The sequence below is a fragment of the Bombyx mandarina genome, chromosome 03, assembly GCF_030267445.1.
Source record: "Bombyx mandarina strain Sakado chromosome 03, ASM3026744v2".
Lineage (NCBI taxonomy): Eukaryota > Metazoa > Arthropoda > Insecta > Lepidoptera > Bombycidae > Bombyx > Bombyx mandarina.
In genome coordinates, this window is record NC_143210.1 from 9226685 (window position 1) to 9254318 (window position 27634).

Consider the following 27634-nt stretch of genomic DNA (forward strand, 5'->3'; position numbering starts at 1 on the left):
CACGGCTTGATAATAGCGAGGGCCACAGAACCAAAACGAGGGAGACTCGGTTTCATTTTGAACGAATTTAACATAATAAATATACTAGCGACCCCGTCCTCGCTTCGCTTCGGAAACTATAATTTATTATTGATTAGCTGACCCGGCAGACGTCGTAGTGCCTCAATCGATAAATAAAAGGCACATCAAGGGGACACATCAAAGGAAAAACAAAATTGTTTGTTTTTATGTAATTCCGAGCTTTTTTATATTTTCTCACTTTTTAAACCTTCCCTGGATTTTCACGAATAATTCAAGACCAAAATTAGCCAAATCGGTCCAGCCGTTCTCGAGTTTTAGCGAGACTAACGAACAGCAATTCATTTTTATATATAGAGATTTCTCCACTATTTAATGAACGTTATTATACATATAAACCTTCCTCTTCAGTCACTCTATCTATTAAAAAAAACCGCATCAAAATCTTTTGCATAGTTTTAAAGATTTAAGCATACATAGGAATATAGGGACAGAGAAAGCGCCTTTGTTTTATACTATGTAGTGATTCGTGGTAGTAGGGAAGTGCGGGATCGAGACCCATACAAACTATGGACGATCGCTTTTCTAACTTGTTTACAGTAATTTTTTCAATTATTTTTTATTTCAAACATTGAACTGCGTATCAAGTCTCATACCCACGATCTATTAAACTTAGGCAATATTCCCGTACTTATTCTTTACTGGTGGTAGGACCTCTTGTGAGTCCGCGCGGGTAGGTACCACCACCCCGCCTATTTCTGCCGTGAAGCAGTAATGTGTTTCGGTTTGAAGGGTGGGGCACAGCTGTTGTATCTATTCTCAAGACCTTAGAACTTATATGTCAAGGTGGGGGGCGCATTTACACTGTATATGTCTATGGGCTCCAGTAACCACTTAACACTAGGTGGGCTGTGAGCTCGTCCACCCATCTAAGCAATAAAAAATAAAATAAAATAAAACCTCATTAATTACATTACAGGATAGTACCTTGGCCGTGTATATCAGAGCTGATCCGCGGTCTGGTGCCGGACGCGGTCCCTGTGCCCCCTAACGCGCGTATAGAGACACCATCCTCAGCACCAAAAATAGACATGAAAACGGACTCCAGGCCTATGTCACTGCTGCCCCCAGCAAGACACGACCGCCAGGTTTGAATATTTACAGGGTATGTTATGATTAGTAAGAGTACTTAACGGTAGGCAGCGGCTTGGCTCTGCACCTGGTATTGCTGAAGTCCATGGGCAACGGTAACCACTCGCCATCAGGTGGGCCGTACGCTCGTCTACCTACAAGGGCAATAAAATAAAATAAAAATTACTATTAAGTTGTGTTGAAAAAATCTGAATTTATTCTTGTCATTCAAAATAGTTCATGGTGCTAAATAGGTTTTCAATATACAGTATGGATCTTGGAATATGTTTCTCGTATATAAATTGCAGTTTATATGTTTTATTAAGGTGTATTTTAATTTGTCAAAAGTATACCGTTACAATAAAAACAAATAATGACGTTGATAGTTAAAATAGAATTTTTAAATTAAAACAAATAAATAAGAGATTTGTAACAAAACAAAAATTACAATACTTATACGCAACGCAAAATAAGAATAAAATATAATTCATTAAATAATTATGTTTTTCTCTTAGCGATCATCTAAAGGACCAACGTCTTTTTTTTTCTTTACCTAAACATTTATTTACGTCAGAAACGACTATAATAAAAAATAAATAATTTGCGTTCGTATTTTATTGTGGCAATCAAACTTAAGAATGAATTATCCCGCAATTTAGCTATAAAGTATTGTTAATGTGCGTCAAACAAAAATGTAATGGCAATAAAAAAAATGTAATGTCCATTTTTAACCGTCGTGCGATTAGCATTATTTTTAGTACTTAAATGCATTGTTAGAAAATTTACGTGTTTTTATGAGACGTTCACGTTACGTATCTCATATAAACAGTATTTTTTGTCGTTCACAACTTTGTAGATATTAACTTAACTTCTAAAAATGGGTTTGAGTCAGACAATTTTTACCAATTCTTGAAGGCTTCGATTAGGAAGCAAGATGATTGAAACTCTGTCGAAATATGATTATAATCTAATTTCGACTTTATTTCTCAACGCGGATGACGGAATTCCCGCTGTCCATGGATTCCGGGAACCAATTAACAAGATACGCTCGTTGGTCCATCAACAATATTGAAAAACGTTCAACAACTATTCATAATTGCTTTATGAAATATATTTATTATGATACTAACTGATTTCCAGTTAGTTATTAGTAGAATTATATTTGTTTTTGTTTTTTCGACCGTTACAATTCAATGCGCGGTAGAATTTCTTCACAACCTTTTGTTTGAGCCAGATAACTTGACGTCGAACTTGCGCTACGTAGATCTTAAGGAATTTATAGGAGTCACATAACTTAATGTTCTTTATGTAATCGACGTCCTCAAATTCACATGGCAACATTCTTCAGATACAACGCATTTAAAGTTTCAAAATATTTTTTATTAAAAGCCTATTTTTTTCTACGTTGCTACGACATTAATGAAATTTTGAAATTAAATTATACATTAATGAGTTTATATTTAAAGTATAAATTAGAATTATATTTATTTACATTGAAAAACTATGTTTAAAATTGAGGTTCGCAAAAGAAAATCTGAAACCTTAATGGTCTACACTACGGACAAGCATTGCCATGTCGAAAAATTTAACGTCACCACATTATACATTTTTTTTTAAATGCCATGTGTCATCTTTATTTCATATGGCTGTTTACCATTGGACTACTGTGATCTGTTTAATGATTGCTTTTGTATGTAAACATCATCACATGTAACGTGTACTTAGAGATTGGATTTATTTTTAAATTTGGAACGGGAGAGGGTGTTACTTGTATTTGCTCAAAAAAGATTTTGTTTTATTGTATATACTAGAATAATTCGTAATAAGATCTTCGAAGAAGAGAAACGATTTGCTGACACGACGGTTCTGTGTAATGAATCATTTTAGTTAACAATAAAATGTGAATGCAATTTTGGTTTTTATTTAAAATGTTAACTCGACGACCACAGAATTTGAAGTGTCTCAGAAATCTACTAAAAATAAATTATAAAAAATTCGAATGACAAATTAAAAATAGTGAGTCGTTTCAAGTTCTTCTGTGAAATTAAGTTACCTCTTTACGTATTTGTGCTAACTAATAAGTTAAATGTATTTTTACTTTTAGTTCGGGTTTTCGAGATGAACATTTTTAACGTAGCATTTTTAATAATTATCGTTTTTATTTTATAAGAATTAAAAACACGTAATTGTTTTAAATGCTAATAAAATTTAAAGAGTGTTGTTTTGCGTTTTATTTTATTTATTAAATAACCTAAATCTTATAAAAGTACCCTACATATGTTTTAGTATAACAATACCATAGTTAACAAGGGATTAATATTAGTTAAAATGTAATGGTAAATATATATTCAATTTACATTGTAATGTAGACCCTGGTTGTTTTTTTGAAATTAAGTACGGAAAAGACGACTAGTTTTTTTTCTCTTATAGGAAAAATAAAGTACAATCTAAGAAATTATGACAACAAAAAAATACAATAGCTGTTTTTTTAATGCTCATTCAACGTTAAATATAAGATCGCAAATTAAATCTAAAATAACATCGCACCTAAGATATACAAATTTAGTGCACTTCTTCCTCTTACTTTGTGTCTTCATTGCGATGATACCTCTCAAACCGATTTGATGATGCAGAATTCTTTTTCCTCAGACCAACAATTTTGTCTTCCTTGAAAATTTCGCAGTCCTTGGCACTAGGCCCTAGTGACTCGAATGTAAATTCAACACTGCCAGCAATACACTCAACAATAATCACTATTGTACGCTTCCATGGGATTAATATATGATTTTAATCTAATATTCAATAGATATTTGGTAAACGTGTTGATATACATGGAAATATAAGTTTATGTATTGGTATTAGTATAATTTTAACTCTTCTACACTCATCAAATTGTTATTCTTGCCACGGCTCTCCTAAGGAGATTTCATAGAACTAAACATTGCTTTTGTACTTAGATTTCCTATTACTCTGTATTCTCTTTGCGTTACTATAAATATTTAAATAATTATAGCACAAGTAACAAAAATCTTAATTATATTTTTTGGTATCAGTATACTTACATTATGTAAAACTTATAAACTTATAAAATTGATTAGTTACAAAAAGCAAATTATTAATCAGCTAAGATGTAGATTTTAACGTCAATACTATATTTTGTTTTACTCAAACTAAAGAGACTACTTTTTGCTTAAACTGTTTCACTGGAAAAAAGTTAATAATCTGTGGTTTTTATAATCTGTGATTTTTAAAAATTCCTGACAACAACGAACTTTTTGGCGCGAACGCGAGGAGTGAAGTTGTGTGAACTATTTTATTTTGTTAAATTAGTACTTCTTTAGGACTAAATATGGAATAATGGTAGTTTATTAACAGCTTAGCACGTATGAAGTTGCACAAATGCGGTAAAATGAAGTAGCCGGCGCTGGACATGACTTCTCGTGCTCTTTCAAAAAAGTCACTGATGTCTCGATAAATAACTACAATTTTCCTGAACCTTTTTTTTAATTTCATCTCAACTCGTTTAATTTTCATTTTATCAGAATTGATTACAGTCCTAAAACCAACCTCACTTCAATTCGCTCCACATCATTGCTCATACAACAAAAATGTATCTATTTAACGTAATTGAAGATTTTTTAAGCTCGATACTTGCAACAACGGCCTCCCAAGAAGCCAATTATCTTGCACAAAACGAAGATGAATCACACGTAACAAACACCAGTACAATAATACTTTCATAAATTCAATCAAGCTCAGCAATTCAAGCTCCAGTAACCACTTAACACCAGGTGGGCTGTGAGCTCGTCCACACATCTAGGCAATAAAAAAAAAACTTCATCAATAAGCCAACCCCTCAGTAATGCACTTAATCATTCTTATCTCTAGGGAACGAATCCGGCAGCTTAAACTCTGATATAGGAGATTTATACAGCGGATTCAGTTCTTGCATATTCTTTCGACTCTCCTGTGCTTCTTTAACGAATTTCGCGTATGCTCGCCTGTCTGAAACAATCTGAGCGCTCTTTATGGCTAAGATAATCAGAAGTCCTGCCGCTATCACGCAGGCTATGATGACGAAGGCGCTGGTCATGATCTTAGCGCTGGTCGGCTGGAAGCAGTCTTTAGAACGAAGCGCAATCTCCATGGCGACTATGGACTGTCTGACCGCGTTGTAAGTGTACTTGTATTCGCATTCAAGTGAGTTCTCCTCTATGCGAAGGATACAGGTGATATCGTCCGCGCTTACGGACCCTGAAAAACAAAAAGATCAAATTTTAGTTAAGATATTTAGTTATTTAAGATTGCAAAAACATATTATATTTTTGCTTAAAATGTTTATCATCATTTAATTAAATGTTCTAATTTAATGAATTGCACACATAACACGAAAACTAGAGCTTAATAAAATTGTTTCTTTGTTCACCCATATACTAGTTATCTTTCCTATGTTAAATTGTTCTCGTATACACTTTTCTCTATGAGTATCTAACTTTCTTTTTCTATAATAACTAGCGACCCGCCCTCGCTTCGCTTCGGAAACATTAAAACACACATGAAACAAAAAAAAAAAAAAATAGCCTATGTCATCAGGACAATGTCGCTTCTAATGAAAAAGAATTTTCAATCGTCAGTAGTTTCGGAGCCTATTCGAAACAAACAAACAAACAAATCTTTCCTCTTTATAATATTAGTATAGATATGCTCGTCACGCGCGTCCTTCTTAGTTTATCTCTAATATGATTATATATATAATAATAAGACTATACCTAGTAAGTAGGTAAGCAAGCAGGCCACGCCTAGTCAAATTTTAGATAACAAAAACCCACAAGCCGGTACAGTTTCATAAAATTAAATTTCACAGTTCATCATACAAGCTGTGGAGTTTATAGTTAAACTAAAACCGCTTGCTGTTTTTCTTACATATATTTTAGCGTTAACATTCACTTTCGAACTAACCACAAACTAAGTACCATAGAAATTATCCCAGATTCTCTTTATGATGGCGCTTTCCTGTCATTATTACGCTTTAAGTAGCTTTATTAAGAACTTTATAATGAAACGAAACTAAAGAAAAGTGAAATTAATGCTACGGTGACACAGCACCTATGCATACGTATTCATTATAAAATAGCTGAAATTTTGGTGAGTAGGTCAAAAGATACGCAACCACTTTCCTTAAATGTCACCCTAGTAATAGTTGAAGTCGTCGTGGCCTAAAGGATAAGACGCCCGGTGCATTCGTATGTAGCAATGCACCGGTGTTCGAATCCCGCTGGCGGACCCACCAATATTTCTAATGAAATACGTACTCGACAAATGTTCACGATTGACTTCCACGGTGAAGGAATAACATCTTGTAATCAAAATGAAACCCGCAAAATTATAATTGCGTAATTACTGGTGGTAGGACTTCTTGTGAGTCCGCGCGGGTGGATACCACCCTGCCTATTTCTACCGTGAAGCAGTAATGCGTTTCGGTTTGGGGCAGCCGTTGTAACTTTGCTTGAGACCTTAGAACTTATATCACAAGGCGGGTGGGGCATTTATGTCGTAGATGTCTATGGGCTCCAGTAACCACTTAATACCAGGTGGGCTGTGAGCTCGTCCGCCCATCTAAGGAATAAAAAACAAACATTCAAAGATCCGTACAACTTAACCGAATATCGTTTAAGCTAACGAAACTATAAATAAATTTTAAATTAGTTCCCTATTTTTCGTTCTTGGTCTCTTTTTTCTTCTTTTTCTGTCTCATTCTTATCATATCATTATCATCTTCATTATTTTATTAATATAGAAAATTTAATACGTAAATAAATACAGTAACTTTTGTATATACTACGAGTAATAGGTACTTTGGTCAATAATTTGATAGCCCTAACAAAAGCAACAAAATCATAATAGGTATAATTAAATTACGAATAGTCTAATCGTATTTTAATAAACACTTAAACTTACCAGCTTCGCTCATTCTGTCATGGACTGTGTAGTTGACGCTGCCAATCGTACATAATATATCCGTACAACTGCTGTTGAGATGACAAGAAACGCAGGGTTCCGCGTTTGCGCATAGTGGATTCTCGCAGGTTGCACATGTCTCGCAAAACGTGCCCGAATACACGGAGCCGCTGCTCTCATCAGAGGCGGAACACTGACACTGACCTGGAAATTTTAATAGTTAACAAAAAAACTCAAAGCCAGATCGAGATTCGTAAACCTTACGATTAATAGCTACATTGATAGGGTATTTTCATTAATATTCCTAGACTAATTTAGACACAAATTCGGATTAAATAGCGTCTTTTGAGGTTAAGGAAGTTTATCATAACGATAAAAGTATATCGTCGTTGCTAAACCAAAATCTGCTATGCTCAGCATTATAATATATTCAGCTCGACATGTATTGAAGGTTTGAAGGAATATAGTCGTCGTGGCCTAACGGATGAGACGTCCGGTGTATTCGTGTTGAAGCGATGCACCGGTGTTCGAATCCCGCAGGCGGGTACCAATTTTTCTAATGAAATACGTACTCAACAAATGTTGACGATTGACTTCCACGGTGAAGGAATAACATCGTGTAATAAAAATGAAACCCGCAAAATTATAATTTGCGTAATTACTGGTGGTAGGACCTCTTGTGAGTCCGCGCGGGTGGGTACCACCGCCCTGCCTATTTCTGCCGTGAAGCAGTAATGCGTTTCGGTTTGAAGGGTGGGGCAGCCGTTGTAACTATACTTGAGACCTTAGAACTTGTATCTCAAGGTGGGTGGCGCATTTACGTTGTGGATGTCTATGGGCTCGAGTAACCACTTAACACCAGGTGGGCTGTGAGCTCGTCCACCCATCTAAGCAATAAAAAAAAAAAAAAAAAAAATATGATACAGGGAAGATCTTCCAACGAGTGGGTGAAGTTGTTCAGTACACTGAAGGCCCGAATGTTGTTTGTTGTTCGGAACTTGTATATATATATGCAAGCGTATCTTTGAATATGTCGTTAGTGAGATTCAGGCATCTGTCAAATATCTTTTGTTCTATGATAGCTACGTCACCGGAGTTATAGATCCGCGATCCTGGCCAATTCATTTCTGCACTATATTCTCTTAACATATCCATAGTAACGGTATCATCTCCACAATTGACCTTTCCTGTCACTAATTGTACTGAACAACGTATGGCGTAAACATCATCTGAGAATAAAATTGTGCTATTTTTTTTATTGCCTTTGCAGGCAGACGACAGGAATACGGCCCAACTGATGGTGGCAAAATGGTACGTGGCAAATTAGATCTCAATTTACCACAAACACAGTCTCCATGTCCAGAACAAAGTTTTTCGTCTCCCGGTGCAATACACGAATCCAATACGGTGGTGCAGTCACAGGAAGGTCCGCCCCAGCCGTCGGCACACGCGCATTGTCCACAAACACACACGCCGCGACCCACACCGCCACACTCGATACCGTTTTCTCTGAAAGAATACAAGGCAATTGTATTATTTAAAATACTTTAATTTTACAGGAAATGATTACCTTTTTGTTGATTCCCTATTAGTGCGAGTCATGTTAATATAATACTAAAACGTTTCTAAAGAAGCTAGCTAAATATTATACTGGTGTTAGGACCTCTTGTGAGTCCGCACGGGTAGGTACCACCACTCCGCCTATTTCTGCCGTGAAGCAGTAATGCGTTTCGACTTGAAGGGTGAGGCAGCCGTTGAAACTATACTGAGACCTTAGAACTTATATCTCAAGATGGGCGCATTTACGTTGTAGATGTCTATGGGTTCCGGTAAACAATTAACACCAGGTGGGCCTTGAGTTCGTCCACCGATCTAAGTAATAAAAAAAAACAATTTAGGAATTTCAGAAAGTATAATTTAAATTTTTTGGTGCGTTCATATTTGTTTCCCCAGCGAATCGTTGGTAGCCTACATGATTATTCCAGCTACGCGCGGACGGGTAGGTGAGCTTACGGGTTCAGCTTGAGAGAACTTAATACTAGATCTAGCAAGAGCAGTGTTTTGCTGAATTTACCACCGAATTGGAATGGCGACCCGTTGAGAACATCCGGCGAGAAACTCTGTGGGCTGTGTCTATAGATATGTACGTCTATCTTGACGATGAACATAAAGATATATTATATTTACTGAACATAGATAAAAAATAAATGTCGACCATCGAAGACGAACATCACGCACCTGCAGTTAATTTCAGGATTCGTTATATAGCAGTTAAGGAAAGTATATATTTGTTTTAATATAGTACAGTAATATGTCTCTGTGACCGAAATTATAAACAAAATAAACAGTTCCGAAAAAAACCTATCCAGTACCGCTCAATAAAACCTAAAATAGCAGTTGGTGTTATTACAAGATAAACCAAATGCTTCAAACTAAATCTCATGATTATTATAATTCTGCTACAAAATTTTATGTTATTCTTATAATCTTCATTAATAAACTAACGGAACGTAATGTATTTTCCGATGTCTTCATTTAAGGTCAATAAACTCTGGCTACAGACTAAAATGGTTGCAACGGAAATAGTTCATTCCTTCACTAATTGTAAGTTTCCAAAAATATTCGTTGTCATCGTTTCTATAAATGTCAACCTGAAAATAAGACTACGTGGAAAACGAGAGATATTTTAAGTACCGTACCAAAAGTTTAGGTGATGTCTACGTTATATTGGCTTAATGTAATTAAGAGAGCAAAACAACAGGTTTCAGATTCAACTAAATATAAGTGATAACTATATTAACTAGTTTTATGAAGACATTATAATTAATTTAAGGGTATCGAAGTTAAGACTAAGATCTCAAACTAAATAGCGGCTTTGAGATTGTATTGTTTATGTGTTCGAGTAATCACTCGATACAAGGTGGTCTTAACATACTGCGGCCGTAAAAATATTTATATAAAGTACTTCTTTTAAAAACGAGCTAGATAGCTTTACGTAATTCAATAGGCCCCACACTAGGTATGTAACAGTAAAACCGGCTTTTGACTATGGGATATAATATAATATATAATATGATATAATCTTGAGATATAATATTTTATCGCTCTTCATACATTTTGTACGAGACCGTTCACACTGAGCTATAATATATATTACATCACAAACTATAAATATTTTTTTCGAGCAAATAAACGATATTTTGAAGAAGTATATTTCACCGCACCTCCTCCTGCCTCGTCCACAGTTTAAATGGTGACGTTCGTCTGCAGACTGACTGACTGATGACATGAGGACATGACTGTGTAGAATTTTATATATCTTACAGTGCCAACAGTGGAACAGCAATCGCGAGATGTAATATCTAGCTCAAAATGTGATATATATTACATCCCATAGTCAAAAGCCGGTTTAAAGTTTCAAAATAAAAACAAAACAAAGAGTCGAAATGTTCTAAAAAATAATAATAAAGCGTTTCATTACTCACGGACTAGTTTCACACGACTTGCACTGGCAATATTTTCCGTTGTAGCCACGGTCGCAGTCGCACTTCCCGCAGATGCAGTCTCCGGCGCCGGAACAGGCGAGAGTCCGCGTCGAGTTCGGCTCTCGACATTGAGCCATTAGTTCCGCAGATACTTCCTCGTCGCTTATTGAACAGTCACAGTCTGGTCCGGACCTAAAACATAAAATTAATTTTAATAGACTTAAACAGTATCCAAATTTGATTATATTTTCTATAATAACTATAAAACCTCTTGCGAATGAAATGTCAGATTTAAAAAAACCACAAAGCTGATGGTTTACAATATTTACTTTCCAAAAGAAAGTTAGTCAATGTCTATACTAATCTAAACCAATATTATAAAGAGGAAGATTTGTTTGTTTATTTGTATTGAATAGGCTCCGAAACTACTGAACCGATTTGAAAAATTCTTTAACTGTTTGGAAGCTTGTTTTTCTTTCACTGGATAATCTTTTTTGAAAAAATTTGGGATCTTCACTAAGACTCCAATAATGTAACCCAAGGTGTAAATAAATTGCATAAATTATTCTTTACATCGCGTGCCCTGCGAAAACTATTGATAATAGAATAAAATAATGTACCTACTACGACTTTGTAGAACACATTATTATTTACAAAAAGTGTCGCGACAGCATATGTCTAACTATTATAGTTATGTCGCAATAAGTGTTCTTTTATTTAAAAAAATAAAACATCGTTCGAAACATCTTTAAATTTTTTGTTGAATCCCGAGCGGAGCCGGAGCGGGCCGCTAGTTTAGTATAAACAGAAGTTACTATCGTGTAAGTTTAATAGTCGTCGTATCTACGTAATACGTACCAGCCTTTATTACACTGACAAACACCACACACGAGGTGAGAATTGACTGGGCACGTCAGGGACAGATCTTTCTGCGAATCGCCTTCGCATTTGCATCCACATTGTAATTCCACATCGAGAGTGAGCGAGTCCTGTCCAAGTTGGCTTTCGGAAATGCGAATCGTCTGACTCGACTGCGAACAAAAACTATGGAATGAACCCTCGTTTTCTCTTCGTAATTAGCCGCTTTCGGAATTTAATTACTTACAGTTTTAAATTCCGAATTTAATTACTTACAGTTTTAAATTCCGAACAAGCATCGAGAGTGATGTGCGCCTCGTAATTGAGGGTCATGCCGTATTCGACTCCAGTACATCGCGTCGTCTCGACAAGCGACCCTCCTTTCACTCCACAATCAGAGAAGTACCGAACCTTAGCCGGCCCCGAGCTTGCATTGTCCTCAAAATCGACAACACTGACGATGTCTTCGTATCCCGTTTTGACGAGCTTTAGAATGTTGGAACTGTCACTTTCCAATTTAGCTACGTACGTGAAATCTTTTAAGAGTTCGTGTAGACTATCGTAGTGGTCCTTGACACTTTCGGTTACAGCAAATATAACGTTAACCTAAAAAGAAAAATGTTAACCAAACTGATTAAGTTGAGTACACAATAAAGTTTACAGAGACGAGTGGATCATAGCATGCTGCGTAAAAAGACAATTTAATTGTGTTAAACTAACCTTATACTTATCAAGTAATCTAAAGATTTGAGCAATAGATGGATAATCGTAGGTGTCCGCCTTGTTATAGTAGCCGTTGTCATCCAGATGGCAATTTTCATCGTTCTTTAATGCTGCTCCTCCTGGAAATGTATAAAAAATCACATGTAGATTAGTTATGGTGTTATTTAAGCGGAGATACGTATAATAATTAAGTAATAATATGAGTAATTTGTTATTCCAACCTATCCTTCCGTCGCCAGCAATATGCAACAGTCCGTCTGAAGAGAGAATTACGATCTTTCTGCTTTTCGTCGACCATCCGATCTTCTCGCCGCAAGTCAAAACCTGCATGAGGGCATCTAATTGTGCCTCGGCGTTATCCAGATTTGCAGTCACTGAACTCGTGTTTACTTTCTTGATAAAATCGCTTACCTAAAAATATTCATAATAAATCATTCAAGCAACTTACGACTGTCGATCTATGGGATTGTGATTAACAACAATACGGCAGGAAGCGGAATTTTCGATGTTTTCTGACGACTGTGACCAATCACAGTCAGATTATTCAAATGATCCAAATAATTTAAATTTCAAGACAACAATAAAAACTAAACGATAATTCACATTACGTTCTCAAAGGTACTGCAGTTTTATATAGGGAATTTTTTGCTCATAAAATATTCTCATTAGTTCAACATCAAAATTTTCCATTAACGGTGCTTTTAGGCACCACAAGCACCAGTCACCGTCCTCGTCGAACCCGTCGCTTGCGACGAAGGGCTCGACGAGCGAATTAACCCACAGACACAGCCCACTGAGTTTCTCGCCGGATCTTCTCAGTGGGTCGCGTTTCCGATCCGGTGGTAGATTCTACGAAGCACTGCTCTTGCTAGGGTCAGTGTTAGCATATCTCTGGTTTGAGCCCCGTGAGCTCACCAACACGTCAAGGCGAAGCTTAAATAGTCTCTCAAGGCTAACAGCATAGGCAGGAAAAAAAAGAAAGAGAATTGATTGAATTTATTTACCTCGTTAGTAAGAGATAAATGGTGTTTGTAGCTGTATGTTGCCTCGCAAGCTTCTTCCTCGACAGCACATGGGTTTGATTTTCTTCTATCATCTACGTTGATGAATGGCATGATTGGTTTATCAGCAAAACTACCAAAACCGAGCCTAAATAATACAAATAATTACCTATTTAACAAAACTTGGTTTGTTTTTGACTAATTACAACATTTATCTGTCGGTACGAAGACGTGATGCACAATTTTACAATTTAATTCATAATTCGATTTATCAATTGCGAGTCTTGGAATAGTTATCGTTTTTATTGTTCACGTAGGACTACTATTGAAATTGATTCTTCAAACCAATCTTTGCTGATTATTATTTTATAACCTGTTTAAACTGTCTATACAAATTTCTTTTGAAGCATCCAGAGTCACAAAATACGTACCTAAAATTGTCAGTTAAATTCTTTAACAGAATAGGCAGGTCATCCCTTAAGGAAACCAGTGTTTCCTTGTCGTCCTTCATTGACCAGGTCAAGTCCATCAGGTAGTAGAGATCTAGAGGATAGTTCTTCGCTGGCCGGTATACGAACTTAATTTTTTTTGTTTCACCTGAAAGTTGAATAATATATTTCAAAATTATCTAAAGATAATAGTGCGTATTTTCTTAAGTCCACAGTTTGTAAATACTCACAGTACCTATAAAGTATTGGTATCAAAGAAGATAAATTAAAATCAAGTTTGGTATCTCTGAGCCACGCGGGGTTGGATTTGAATTTCATGAATTCTTGAATGTCTACAAGCCTAAGATATATTTATAAGCTTAATACAGACTTTATAATTATATAATTATAATTTTAAAAAAAAACATTGTTTCAAAGTAAATAATGCGCATTGCAAATAGACTCGTTAACATAAATTGAATAGGCTCTATCTCAGCGATCGGGGAACTTTTTTAATTATTACCCCAAAATAATTTTGTGTTAGTTGATATTATGGCGAAGAACAAAAAAAAACGAAATCGCTTCTTTTTAGCATCTTTCATATTATAGCCCCCACGATAATTTTGAAAAAAATATATTATTTTTTCGTTTCGTTTCATCGAGTTTCATCGAGTTTGAAATCACAACGATTTTAAAGAAGTTTCGCTTCAATATACACTTTTTACTCACAAAAGTTTCATTTTTATCCCCCAAAATTTCATTTTACCCCTTTTGGGGTAATTTAGCCGTTCCCCGACCGCTGCTCTATCTCGATGAGTTTATTTGTAGAAGAGCAGTTCCGTTATTCAATTCCAAGTTCATAATCGGGCCATAACGACCAAACAATATTATTGTACTGTTATCATGAATAAAGTTACCAAATTTGACAATGATATTTCAATCAGAAGTGGATGAAATCCACATCTAAAGTTCATAATACAGTTGCACGCGCAGTGCAGAATTCCAATTAATGAGATAATAGATTTATATAGGAAAATATGAAATTAAAAAAAAAACATATAAACACGTACGTGGTTTCAACGATAATTTGATCCTTTGAGGCTGAATCTGTACTACGGACTCTTCACTGTCCGGTTGCATGTCTTGTAAGGAACTATTTTCGGCCACAACCCATATAGGTTTCTCTGGTCGTTGTATCATAGCTTGACTGCATCCCGTAGACACCAAACTGTAAAGAAAAGCCAAGTCTTTAATTTAAATTACTAAAATCACTAAAATTTGAAAGCATTAAGATTTCAGTACTAATGAAATACAATTACAAGCTTTCGATAGATCAAAATAAATAAAGAATAGCGTTTTTTTTAAGTAATTGGAATTTAATGAAGCATTTTTGATTTTCACACCTTTTTAAAATAATAATAGATTAAACCGAGCTGCTACAAAATAGAATTTGCGACGAGAACATCCAAGAAGCATTATAAATTGCGAAAGCCGAAGACAAACTAATTAATCACTTTGGTTCATATATCCAACACAACGAAGAATACTCGTAGCGGTGATGAAAACAAATTTTGGAAATAAATAATAAAATCGACCCGCTGTAACCTAGAGAGGACATTAAAAAAGATCTAAACATTAGAGTTTAAAAAAATGACAAAGCAATGTAGATTGTTCAGGAAAATGTACGAAGGGCTTACTTTAAATGTACGAAGCTTACTTTAAATGGATCCATCCCAAACGTCAAGAGAAAGAGCAACGAAGGCCCAAAAATCGTTTGTAAAAATAAATTGTAAATATATATTATATTTAATTTTTTTATTGCTATTGTGGGCAGACGAGCATACGGCCCACCTGATGGTGAGTGGTCACCGTCGCTCATGGACGTCAGCAATGCCAGGGGCAGAGCCAAGCCTCAGCCTGCCATAAAGTACTCCCCGCAAGCCTCGTTTGAAGAAGGACATGTCATGAAAATTAAAACAAATCTATTTAATTCAATTATCATTCATAAAATTCCTTTATTCTCAGGCCCCTACATTACCTCCCAAGTCGTTGTAAATCGGATTGTCCACATAGCTGTCAGAAAATAAAACAAGCACAGAAATTACATTATTCTATTGCGATGTCGAAATTACCGAACTCGGCACGTCTTCGTTGGAGTAAGCCTATTGAAAAGCATTCACCCGACGTGGACCGACGCGGGCACAATCAATAATCAATCAAACGGCGATCTCTTGATTAGTGAGCCACATCCGAACTCATCTCGGTCAGCGAACGTGGGAACCGCATCGAAGAATGTGCATCAAAGGTTTACAAGAATAAAACTTTGTGCTTAGTTTACCTTGTAGCTATTACTCTACAAATTGTATGCTTGTTCTATTATTATGATAACGATGGGTTTCTTTTCTAATTGGGTGTCGCTCTTCCAAATAACAGAGCGGGCGACGGAAAATTATAGAGATTGAATAATTTTTACTTAAGTCTGGAAGACAATTGAATTCGTTTGTGATCTTTTAATTGGCAGCATTCGTTCAAAGTTCCTTGAGCTTTTATTACTCAAAAACATAGAAAAATACAATTGTTTTTATCGGTTTTGTATAAAAACAATTATATGAGTTAGTAAGATACATATAGTACATCAAATATCTAACTTATAGAGATTCCCAAAAACAAATGATAAAATAAATTTAGACAGATATAAGGTATTTTACAAGTCCAAAGATAGCAAGCAGGTTCGCGTATGCTTTCCACTATGTTTACAGTTTTCCCAATTGATGTGAAGGTAATTATCAAACTAATCGTTAATCAGACAGACAGAGATCGGATTTTACCATAACTTATAGGTATGAGCAAGATTAATACGCGACAAAAACAAATTCACTAACACACCACGAACAAGAAACCATGAAGATCAATGTACCTTGAAAATAAAACTCGTGGTACGTTAATCAGCGTCAATCACAATGGGCATTGAGTATTTTTTTATTACAAAGAGCATTTCGAGAAATAGGCTAGCTGATTACAAAAAACATATCTTTAATAACTAATATATTTAATCAACCTTTAACCTTTGTTTGTCTCGGAATTACGTCATCATCGGCTTTATTCAAGCAGATACTTTAACTCTATATTTTTATATACTCTGTGTACAACACAAATGTCAGTTTTGTTATGATTTTTTCGTTATCGTCAAAACACTTTCATAGTTTCAACTCAAAGTATGAAGGTAGTCACTCTTTTTAAGACTTGTGTATCAATGAGTGTAGAACAATTGATTTTTAGAGATGATGTACCTGCTTGATTCGTAGAAAAAATTAAAATAATTTGTTAAATGAACGGCTGGCCTTGATAAAAGGAGTAACATGTTTAGGGTCAAAACCTAATCCACCTTCGCTGTGCTACTAATAATGTCACCATCTTGAAAACGATGACATTTTATATTAATTATTAAAATTACATAAAAACAGTGAATGTTTAGAAAAATATTAAAATTATTTTCTTAAAGCGGTCTACATTTTCTAAAAATATATATAATTAAACATGTTTTTTTAATGAATGCCCATTCAACAAACTAGCAGATACAAATAGGATTTGCGAGCGATGTGACCTTATGAATGCATATTTCTGAATTTTCACATCTAAAACTCTATAAACAATTTACTGATTTACTGGCACAATAAAACAGTGTTTTAATCATTCTATTAAATAAAAAAAGATTAAAAAATCGGTCGGAACCGGTTTATTTATTTAATTAATTATACTAACAAAGTTATCGCCAATTTAGAATATCGCTAAATGCACATGAAGCTAAACAACTAGTAACGTCACCATTATAAATACAAAGAAACTAACTTTCAATTAGGTAACTAGACGTTAAGACGAATTAAACGTAAAAAGTCATAGATCAATAGAATTCTGGGACTGGATGCTTTTATATTCGGTCATTTTCTATCCATAAAATAAATTATTTATACTATAAATAGAACACAAAACGATATAGCCACGGGATAAGAGTGAATTACAACATTTGACATCAACGTGTAAATGTTCGATTTTATTTTAATTTTTTACTGAGACTGGTGTGCGAACTCTCGGCCCACCGTGATAGGTGTTAACCACCTAGAGTTCTTTGTGCTTAGGGCGAGTTTTTTAACGTTCTCTATAGCGTAAAAGTTAACTTAAATTTGGAGATGGAACATTTACCTACGTTTGCCGCTACGGGCGCTGTTCCAATTGCATAAAAATTTGAGTTAAAAAACTCGCAATAAGCCCACTGAGGTACATAAACTACATCGCTTAACGATTGTTCCGTGCCGGCTCACATTAAACCCTATCACCACGTAGTTACTTAAATTATAATTAATTAATTATATTTTTTGGGTCCAATTCTTACCAGACGATCTTATTCCGTCATCGTGTGTGTAGGTCATTCGTGAACATGCCGTCTTCTCGCATTAAAACTGTATAATCTCAAAACTAACAATTTTACAGGAGAGTGTTTTAAAGGTTTAACATGTAATATTTTTATTATTAATCATCTTTGTAACATTTATATTTTATTTTTTACCAGTTACATTATCTGTCATTTAAAGTAAGATAAAATTATGTATTAATTTTGTTAATGTAGTTAAACCATAGGTAAACTAAAAAAAAAAAACTATAACTAAACTACGCTCTTTTGACAGTATTTATGAGAAAAATACTGGTGATACCAAATGTTTACGCATATAATATATTTGAATATTTTTGGACATTGTACACTTTTAATGCGAAAAGGCGATGTGTCAGATATGTACGTTTTTCATTCGGATTATTGGTGCTTGAGGACTTAGAACACCGGAACACGTTGCCGCGCTTTTTTTAAACAATCCAAAACGTCAAACCTTTCGTCGTCGTTGCACCTGGGAGCAGCGTGACTGAAGTAAGGGTCTGCACACCATCGACAGTGCGAAGCAGCCGACAAACACGCACCGCACTCTTCATGCTCGATGCACACTAGCTTGTTGAGCAGTTTTTCTTGAACTGGATTAACAAAAAATAATGTATTAACTACTAGCTGACTCGGCAGACTTCGTTTTGCCTCAATAGATAAATAAAACACCAAAACTTTCCATAAAATAAACTTAAAACAAACAAAAGGAATCCGTCCGACGGGGGACACATTGAAGGAAAAACAAAATTGTTATTTTTATATAATTCCGGGCATTTTCATATTTATTCACCTTTTAAACCTTCTCTGTCTAACGAACAGCAATCCATTTTCATATATATAGATAGTACAAATAGTATGTTCTGCAATTTCTAATTTTCTTCATAAATTTGTCAACAACGCGGACTTTTTTTTTTATTTTTTTTATTTTTTATTGCCCTTGTAGGCAGACGAGCATACGGCCCACCTGATGGTGAATGGTTACCGTCGCCCATGGACTTCAGCAATGCCAGGGGCAGAGCCAAGCCGCTGCCTACCGCTTAATACTCTCCACAAGCCTCGTTTGAAGAAGGACATGTCATAGCGCTCGGGAAACACCGTGGAGGGGAGCTCATTCCATAGCCGGATGGTACGTGGCAGAAAAGACCTCTGGAAACGCACTGTGGATGACCGCAGTGGCTCCAGGTAGTATGGATGAACTCTACTCCGGTGGCGGGCGGTGCGATGGTAAAAACGAGATGCCGGTATCATCTCGAACAATTCCTCAGAGCACTCCCCATGGAACATACGGTACAGAATACAGAGGGAACCGAAGTCCCTCCGCAGACCCAGAGGCTCCAAACGATCCGTGAGAATGGGATTATCGACAATCCGAACGGCCCTCTTCTGTATGGAGTCAAATGGAAGAAGCTGGTATTTGGGAGCCCCGGCCCAGAGATGGGAGCAGTACTCCACGCGAGGCCGGACTTGTGCTTTATAAAGCAAAAGTCTTTGTCCAGGCGTGAAGTACCGCTTTGCTCTGTTGAGGACTCCCAGCATTTTGGACGCCAACTTGGCTTTGCCTTCCAAATGACTCCGAAACTGGACATCGCTCGAAATGTCGACCCCAAGTATCCCGATACTCTCGGAAGGTTGCAGGGATACTCCTTGGAATTGCGGCGCCATGACAAAGGGGTCCTTCTTCGCAGTGAACGCGCAAACTTGTGTCTTTATCGGGTTGAATTGAACCAAGTTCAATTCACCCCATTCGGAGACTCGCCCCAGAGAGTTCTCCACTTCAGACACAAGTTTTGATCGTCTCTCTTGCACCGCGCTCCGAGAGAGACTCTGATGGCCGATATATCGCGCATCCCCCGTGCTGTCATCCGCATAGCAATGCATGCCATCAATAGACAGCATGTCATTGATATAGAGGATGAAAAGCGTGGGGGAGAGCACCGAACCTTGTGGAACGCCAGCGTTAATGGTCATGGTATCAGAGCAGTCACCGTCTACAACGACCGTGATGCTCCGCCCATCCAAAAAGCTAGCGATCCACTTGCAGAGTCCCTCGGGGATTCCGTAAGATGGTAGCTTCGATAGAAGTGCCCTATGCCAGACCCTGTCGAAGGCCTTCGCGATATCAAGGCTCACAGCAAGAGCCTCGCCCTTGCTCTCCAAGGCTTCAGCCCACCTGTGAGTAAGGTATAAAAGAAGATCGCCAGCTGAGCGACCGTGACGGAAACCGTACTGTCGGTCACTGATCAGCTGGCGATCCTCAAGATACTTCAGGAGTTGTGTATTTATTATTCGCTCCATCACCTTGGAAAGCAAGGAAGTTATCGCGATAGGCCTATAGCTCGACGGGTCCGACCGGTCACCCTTCTTGGGGATAGGGTGGACGTGGGCGGTCTTCCATGAAGACGGAACCCTGTTAGCGCAATAAGAGAGGCGATACAAACGCGTTAGCGCAGGTGTCAGCTCAGGGGCGCACGTTTTCAGAACCACTGCGGGGATGCCGTCTGGCCCACTCGACTTATGGACGTCCAGGAGTCGGAGCTCCCGCCTAACTGCACACTGTGTGAAGCAGATATCCGGCAGGGAGCTATCACACCGGGGGATGTTCGGTGGTGTGGCACCCCCGTCGTCCACAGTCGAGTTCGAGGCGAAGAGTTTGACCAGAAGGTCAGCCTTCTCTTTCGCGCTGTGGGCCAGAGTGTCATCGGACTTGCGCAGTGGTGGGAGACTAGACCTGCAAAAGTTTCCTTCTGCAGCTTTGGCGAGCGACCAAAAAGCACGGCTCCCGGAGGGATAGCTCTTTAATCGCTCGCCAACTCTAGCAACGTGCTCCGACTTCGCCTTGGCAATCACCTTCTTGTAGGACCTGGAAGCGGCGTTATATTTCCGCCTTTCTCCTGAGATGTTAGGATCCCGACGTCTCCTGGCATTATCCCATGCCACGTATGCGGACCGCTTGAGGTGTGCAGCATCCCTACTGGCATTGTTATACCAGGGTCTGCTGCGACCCCCAACGGGCACTTCAGAGGAGGGAATAAACAATTCCATCCCCCGGAGCACCACGTCTTTAAGACGGTCCGCACAGACGTCAGGATCAGCAGAGGAAAAGCAGAACCGCCCCCATGGGTAGGATGCGTAAAATTCACGCAATCCATCCCAATCTGCTGACATATACCGCCAAACTCTACGATACCCGGTCGTCGTTCGACGACCAGGACGAGAGAGTGGTACGGCAGCACGAATAAGGCAGTGATCAGACGATCCAAGCGGAGCGTCGACCACCACACTGTATCCGGCCGGATCCGTGGTCAGCAGAAGGTCCAACAAAGAAGGTTCGTGCCCCTCGATATCTGGGACACGGGTGGGCTGTGTCACCAGCTGGGAGAAGCCGTAGGCCAAGGCGAAATCGTAGGCAGTCCGACCCGGGAGGTCAGCGGTTCTGGACCCCAACCACTCTTGGTGGTGAGCGTTAAAGTCTCCAAGAACCACCACCTCCGCAGATGGGTACTGCTCAAGCACGCGGTTAGTCCCCTCTTGCGCATGCTCAAACAGAGCTGAACCTGCATCACTGCTGTGGGACCTGTACAGGCACGCGTAGATTCGGATACAGCCCCCGTGATCCATACGCAGCCACAAGAGGGACAGGTCCCGTTTTTCGAGGCCCCGAAGACGACGACAACAGACATCCGCCCGGACGAATACGCACACCCCGGCTTTACGTAGGAAGTTGTGCTCCAATACGTAGCCGGGACTTTTTTGTAAGATACAAAACGGAATAATGATTTAGTTTTTTTTCCATTTGTTACAGATGTAAACTGGATAAATATTTGGTTTGGTACATGAAACTACATTGGCCGAAAGAAAAGGTTTAATAGAATTCAAAAATACACAAAAAATGCATAATAATTGTAATTTTGATAATATGAAATGCAAAATAAGAAATATAATATTATTTAAATACTAATGAGATTGCTCATATGATTTCCATACCTCTAACAATAAGACCTAAATTAGGACCTGGGAAATACAAAAGCAGTTTACAATTTATTGAATTGGTTACTCTACGAGTATAATAGTGCGACTATTTCCACTTTATAATTTTCCTGCATCCGATACGTGCACATTAATAAATAAATATTCAATGTATAACGGGAATTATTAATCTTTGTTTGGTTATGTCATAGAGCTCATAGTCAAAAAGGCTCCTACCTAATTTGTCAATCCGTGAATACAAAATGAGGTGAATTAATTAACAATGGCAGGTGCTTGTACGAAATAGGGTCAATGATCGTGTTTTGTTTTTTTAGGATTCAGCATAAGATTTATATACATATTATGATATCATCTGTGACATTTTCGCTCTCATAAAAGTTTTATTTTAAATAGCGCATTTTTTATTATTTCCCTCAATAGTTTCCGCTAGTTTTATAATATACTATGGGAATACTAATAAGAAAATTAAAGGGGTATGATGTTCGACTAAGCGGGCGCATTCGCTTGATAGACGGGTCAACCGACTGCTTTTTTTTTCGGAAATTGCACAAATGCAATATTTCGCAGCGTAGATAATTATTATTTATTTGCATTGCATGAAATCTTGGGCTGATGATCGGGTAGTGTTTCTCGGGAACGGGAAGAAATTCACATTTACATTTTCAATCTAGACTAATTTTAATTCGCGCATCAAAATCATTTGCATAAACGAAAAGTCTTTCTAAACGCAACCATCACCTACTATACACAAACACAAGCTTGTTGTGCCGATGAGTAGGTTACATAAGATACGAAATTCATTCGGGTGTTTGTCTGTGCGCCTGTACAACAAAATCCCACAAGATGTTCAGAACCTACATAATATACATAGGCTTAAGAAAACTATTAAAGAACATCTGTGCAATAAAGCTTACTATAAAGTCAATGATTATCTAGAAAATTGCACAAAGTGGGAATGAGTTGCTCGCTCCGGGCATTTCAATATTGTAATAATTGTTATGTTATAATTACATATTGTAAAAATGAATATTTAAAAAAATCTAATATTAAAAAAAATCTAATATTTAAAAAAAAAAAAAAAAGACATGCCCGCTGAGTTTCTTGCCAATTCTTCTCAGGACGGAGGCTAATTCTTGTGAATTGGTGGTAGTTCTTTTGACGTTCCACAAGTATGTACTTTCATTTATGTTGAATAAAACTTTTTTGATTTGATTTGATTTGATTTGATATAAACTATGGACACATTTCGTATTGGAATTCTATTAAAACTTGAAACAAATAAACAACAAATGATTTGGAAACTTACACTCTATTCCAATTACGAATCCCTTTTGACACTACTTAGAACGTAACTCTTCACGTTTCGCATAATTTGAAATAATAATCATTTTTTGTTCATGATCGTAAACATCATTTAAAAATACACAATAAATTTAAATCATTATACAATTAATTCACACACAATACCATAATAATAATATCTGTCTCATGGGACTTTGTAATTGGAATAGAATATAAGTGTACTCTTATCGAACTTTTATTTACTTTTATTGTGTCGAATTTATTTCACTAATTGTCCAATTGTGAGGTAAGTACACAATACCATACCGACCGCTTTTACCATTTATTGCTTTTTTTTATCATATGTACGTAGAGTGTGGTTAAAATGGTATATTTGTATACAAAGATACAAATTAAATCAATTTTATTAAGAAAAATTAAAATTATGTATATGACCAACAAAACCTAATCAAATTGCTTGTGATAATAAAAAACACAAAATGAAAACACGCACGATTCAATTTATAAATGGAAACTGAATTCGGTTGTTTGGATGCAAACGTCTGAGTACATGTACTGCCTCACGATTACATCAAAAGCCAGCCATACGTGTATACGAAAATGGACCACCAAAACAGTTTCAATAGGAAGCGTAGAGTTAATACCGTGTTGACACAAATTATGTGGGCGTATGTGAGATTACGGGCACTCTTACTTATAATCTCACTACAAATAGAGTTTGAAATAGGGCTGCAATGCACAAATCGTTAATATAATGCAGTACTTAAATCATATCGGTAAATGTCTGACAAATCCAATATAACTAATGTCATAAGCTTTTCGATTATACATCGCAAATATCCCATCAACATTTCAATTATCAGAGATGTTGATAGTCATCAAGCGGGTATTGCACACGAAAGGGAATACCGAGAATAACGGCATTTTTACACGAAAACATATTACTATTATATTTTGCACTTACTTTGCCAATTTTTTGTAATAATTTTTTACTATTTAATAGATAAACTATTTAGTTTATAAACTTGCTTTTAAAAGTTCCATTCACACACATGAAACTTTATCGTACAGATATAGCAACAACTAATATTTTTTTCCCTCCAAAACATCACACTAGTTATGCCTAAGTGCTTAAACAATACTTTCAAATGCATCAGCAGTGACAACCCTGGGCATGAGTATAACCGGCACGTGCTCAATGTTCATCTAACACAGCGTTACAGCAAATCGATCCAGCGATAACCGTACAAACAGAACCGATACAATAATTAATGGGCATACGACTGTTTTGACAAAACGTTTTATGATATTATGTTAGTGTGTCTAGTTTCGCTCTAGATATATCTTTATATTAATATGTGAGTATCGAAACTATATATTTTTGTATTGTAATTATGAAACGAAAGTTTGATACCTACATAACTTTTGTATGTTTTGAATTTATTTTTAGGGAATCGATAAATTTAATTTCGAAAAATGTACTTAATATTTATTAATTATTAACACAATCTATATATTGATACGTGAAGCAAAAACTTTGTATCCCTTTTTACGAAAATTGCGCGGACGGAGGAGTATGGAATTTTCCACACTTATAGAGAATATAGAGAAGAAGTGCACAATGCTAATTTTTTTTTTTAAATTATGCTTAAACATACATTAAATCAATAAAGAAAACATTACACACACTACATACCATGTATTTGACGCACACACGCATGCATTATTGTCAAACTTTTGTTCTTGACGTCTGTGGTCAAATTGAGAATAGATTAAATATTGTTTGTCTTTATTAATATTTTTTATAGTGTAGCCCGAAATTTGTGATTATAGAAGAATAAAATACAATCATTAATAGTGTACAAACTTTTTATATAATTCCAATTAATTATAGTCGAATTTCGACTACTGCGGGACCTCTAGTTATTTATTAATACATAAAAAAATTACGAATTCGTAAAAAAAGAAGTTAAAGCGCAAAATAAAATCATGCGTAATTTTTTCCGTAGAGGCAGGCACACATTACCGGTGGTAGGACCTCTTGTGAGTCCGCACGGGTAGGTACCACCAGCCCGCCTATTTCCGCCGTGAAGCAGTAATGCATTTCGGTTTGAAGGGTGAGGCAGCCGTTGTAACTATACTGAGACCTTAGAACTTATATCTCAAGGTGGGTAGCGCAATTACGTTGTAGATGTCTATGGATTTCAGTAACCACTTAACACCAGGTGGGCTGTGAGCTCGTCCTCCCATCTAAGCAATAAAAAAAACCCCAAACCTGAGATTTCTATGCAAATATACTGTGAGCGATTTTCGGCATCCTTTAAGATTAAATGCAAGACATAATTATGTGGTACACAAAGTTTCTTGAATAGGTATTTTATTATATTATACAGAAATTAAATATTATCGTTGATTATAGAACGTGTTGTGAGACCACGCCCGCGGGCACTATCATTCTGGGTCTTTCTGCTGCAACAGTCAAGCGTTTCGGTTTCAATATTAATAGTCGAGATTTCAATCTCATGTCTCCAAGGTTTACACGTATCAAAAGTTACATATTAATGCTTTTTATATATTTATAAAAGATGATAACACCTACGAAGTGAATCACTTCAACCAATTTCCTTGTTTGAGTATTTAAAAGTCACAAGTAATTAATACTACAAATAAAATGATTAAGTGCGACCACATTCAAAAAACATCGGATTACCGTTAAATTTCAACCGATGACCTTAGTAAGCGTAGCTTTATACCTTCAATAAAAGTGAAAACTCACTAATCGGTAAGTAGCCATGTCCTCAATAATAAAAACGATGCACGTTCAACAACATCAAGCTATTTGTACCGGTGCTATACCGGAATATAGATATAAATATACCAGGAACATTCTGAACAATGAGGTGCTTTTAGATACCTCAAGCACCGGTCACCGTCCTCGCCGAACCCCGACGAAGGGCTCGACGAGTAAATTAACCCATAAACACAGCCCAGCAGCGGCTTTGCTCTGCCCCTGGCATTGCTGAAGTCCATGGGCGACGGTAACCACTCACCATCAGGTGGGCCGTATGCTCGTCTGCCTACAAGGGCAATAAAAAAAAAAAAAAACCACTGAGTTTCTCGCCTGATCTTCTCAGTGGGTCGTGGCTCAAGGCTATCAGCATAGGTAGGAAAAAAAGGGACAATAATAAGCACTCCTGGACTTCAAATAACAAAGTTACTGACTCTAGGACCGATCTTGTACCCGTAGTAGAAAATTTACCTAACCGACCTAAATACTAGACCAGAATTATGACGTAATCAAAAGTCTATTTTAACCTTATTTTACTATTCCATTCCGCTTTACTATTTACCAAAAGTTTAGAATGGCATGAGTGCTACTGCCGCAACCTCTTCTTTATCATAAGTACATAACATTTGTTGAGTAATAACAGCGATGACTCATAATTCAGTCCTCTACGGGTCTCATAAGGTAATATATATTTAGCTGGATATTCTAGTAATCGTTGTACAATAGCTCACGTCGCATAACATGTTAATTAGAAAACTCGATGTTATAGTAAATAATTTCCCATTGAAATGTATAAATAAATCTGTCAGGCATATATCGTGTAGATATATTCTATTTCGGAAAAGTAATGCCCGTAACAGGTGGGTTCAGCGTCTATTCGGTTATTTCTGTTTCAACTGACTGCATTATCTGTTCTTTTGAAGTTACATTTACTTTTATGAACAGATAAGGTTATTTTTGCTGGTGTTATTCGAATTCGTGAATCACTGATTTTTGTGAAAACACAATGACATATTTTTTACTGGTACAAAATTTTCACAAAACTTCGAAAGATTCATTATGAACATTTTTACTAAAAATTAGAATATTTGATGCAAGTTTAAAAAAAATGTTGCTCCAAACAATTTCTTAAAAGAACAACGCGCGACCGCTCGTTATCTATTATCAAGTCGTTTTCAGAGTAAACACAACGAAAATTTATCGAGGACCCACTCACCTTGACCGCACGTGTATATTATAATAACTGAAAACACTAACAATTTACACAACGTATAATCGTACATGATCAAAACTCAATAAATTCACATCCGCTCCGAAATGTTCGCACGTGTGTGAAACGAGTGCTGCGCGATCGGTTTCGCGATGGGCCAGTGATAAGGGTTGATAAGGTGATAGCGATAAGGAGACCGCGGCGAGTTCGGGCGCGCTGGCCCGCGCCTCCCTACGTCTTCACAGCTCGACATCTGCCGCACCTCTACAGTCCACGCCGAGTGAACGCTCATCAAACACTCATTCAACTTCGGTAT

General features: G+C 36.8%; 2 protein-coding genes across 2 annotated transcripts in view; one reads left to right on the plus strand and one right to left on the minus strand.

Moving 5' to 3' along the window:
- LOC114251575 (estradiol 17-beta-dehydrogenase 11) overlaps positions 1-3369 on the plus strand; it is a 54316-nt gene extending 50947 nt beyond the window's left edge. Inside the window, exon 7 of the mRNA XM_028185894.2 lies at positions 998-3369. Within this exon, the coding sequence (XP_028041695.2) occupies positions 998-1172 (175 nt within the window). The 3' untranslated portion in view covers positions 1173-3369. The remainder of the gene's footprint in view (positions 1-997) is intronic.
- On the minus strand, positions 888-27610 carry LOC114251583 (Integrin betanu subunit). The gene is made up of 13 exons (XM_028185908.2): positions 27325-27610; positions 18483-18621; positions 14673-14830; positions 13606-13771; positions 13178-13322; positions 12395-12584; positions 12171-12292; positions 11727-12056; positions 11451-11623; positions 10593-10784; positions 8447-8616; positions 7108-7311; positions 888-5403 (listed from the first exon to the last, which is right to left on the minus strand). The coding sequence occupies exons 1-13, from the start codon at positions 27389-27391 to the stop codon at positions 5018-5020; spliced, it is 2442 nt and encodes an 813-aa protein (XP_028041709.2). The 5' UTR covers positions 27392-27610; the 3' UTR covers positions 888-5017.
- Positions 27611-27634: the final 24 nt, after the last annotated feature.

Bases quoted from the DNA above. Each gene is read 5' to 3' on its own strand.
- LOC114251583 (XM_028185908.2), bottom strand. From the start codon at position 27,391: ATGTACGATTATACGTTGTGTAAATTGTTAGTGTTTTCAGTTATTATA. The intron at 11,624-11,726 runs GTAAGTAATTAA...TTTTGTTCGCAG, and splicing joins CTTGTTCGGAATTTAAAACT to TCGAGTCAGACGATTCGCAT. The intron at 5,404-7,107 runs GTAAGTTTAAGT...TTTGTTTTTCAG, and splicing joins TGACAGAATGAGCGAAGCTG to GGTCCGTAAGCGCGGACGAT.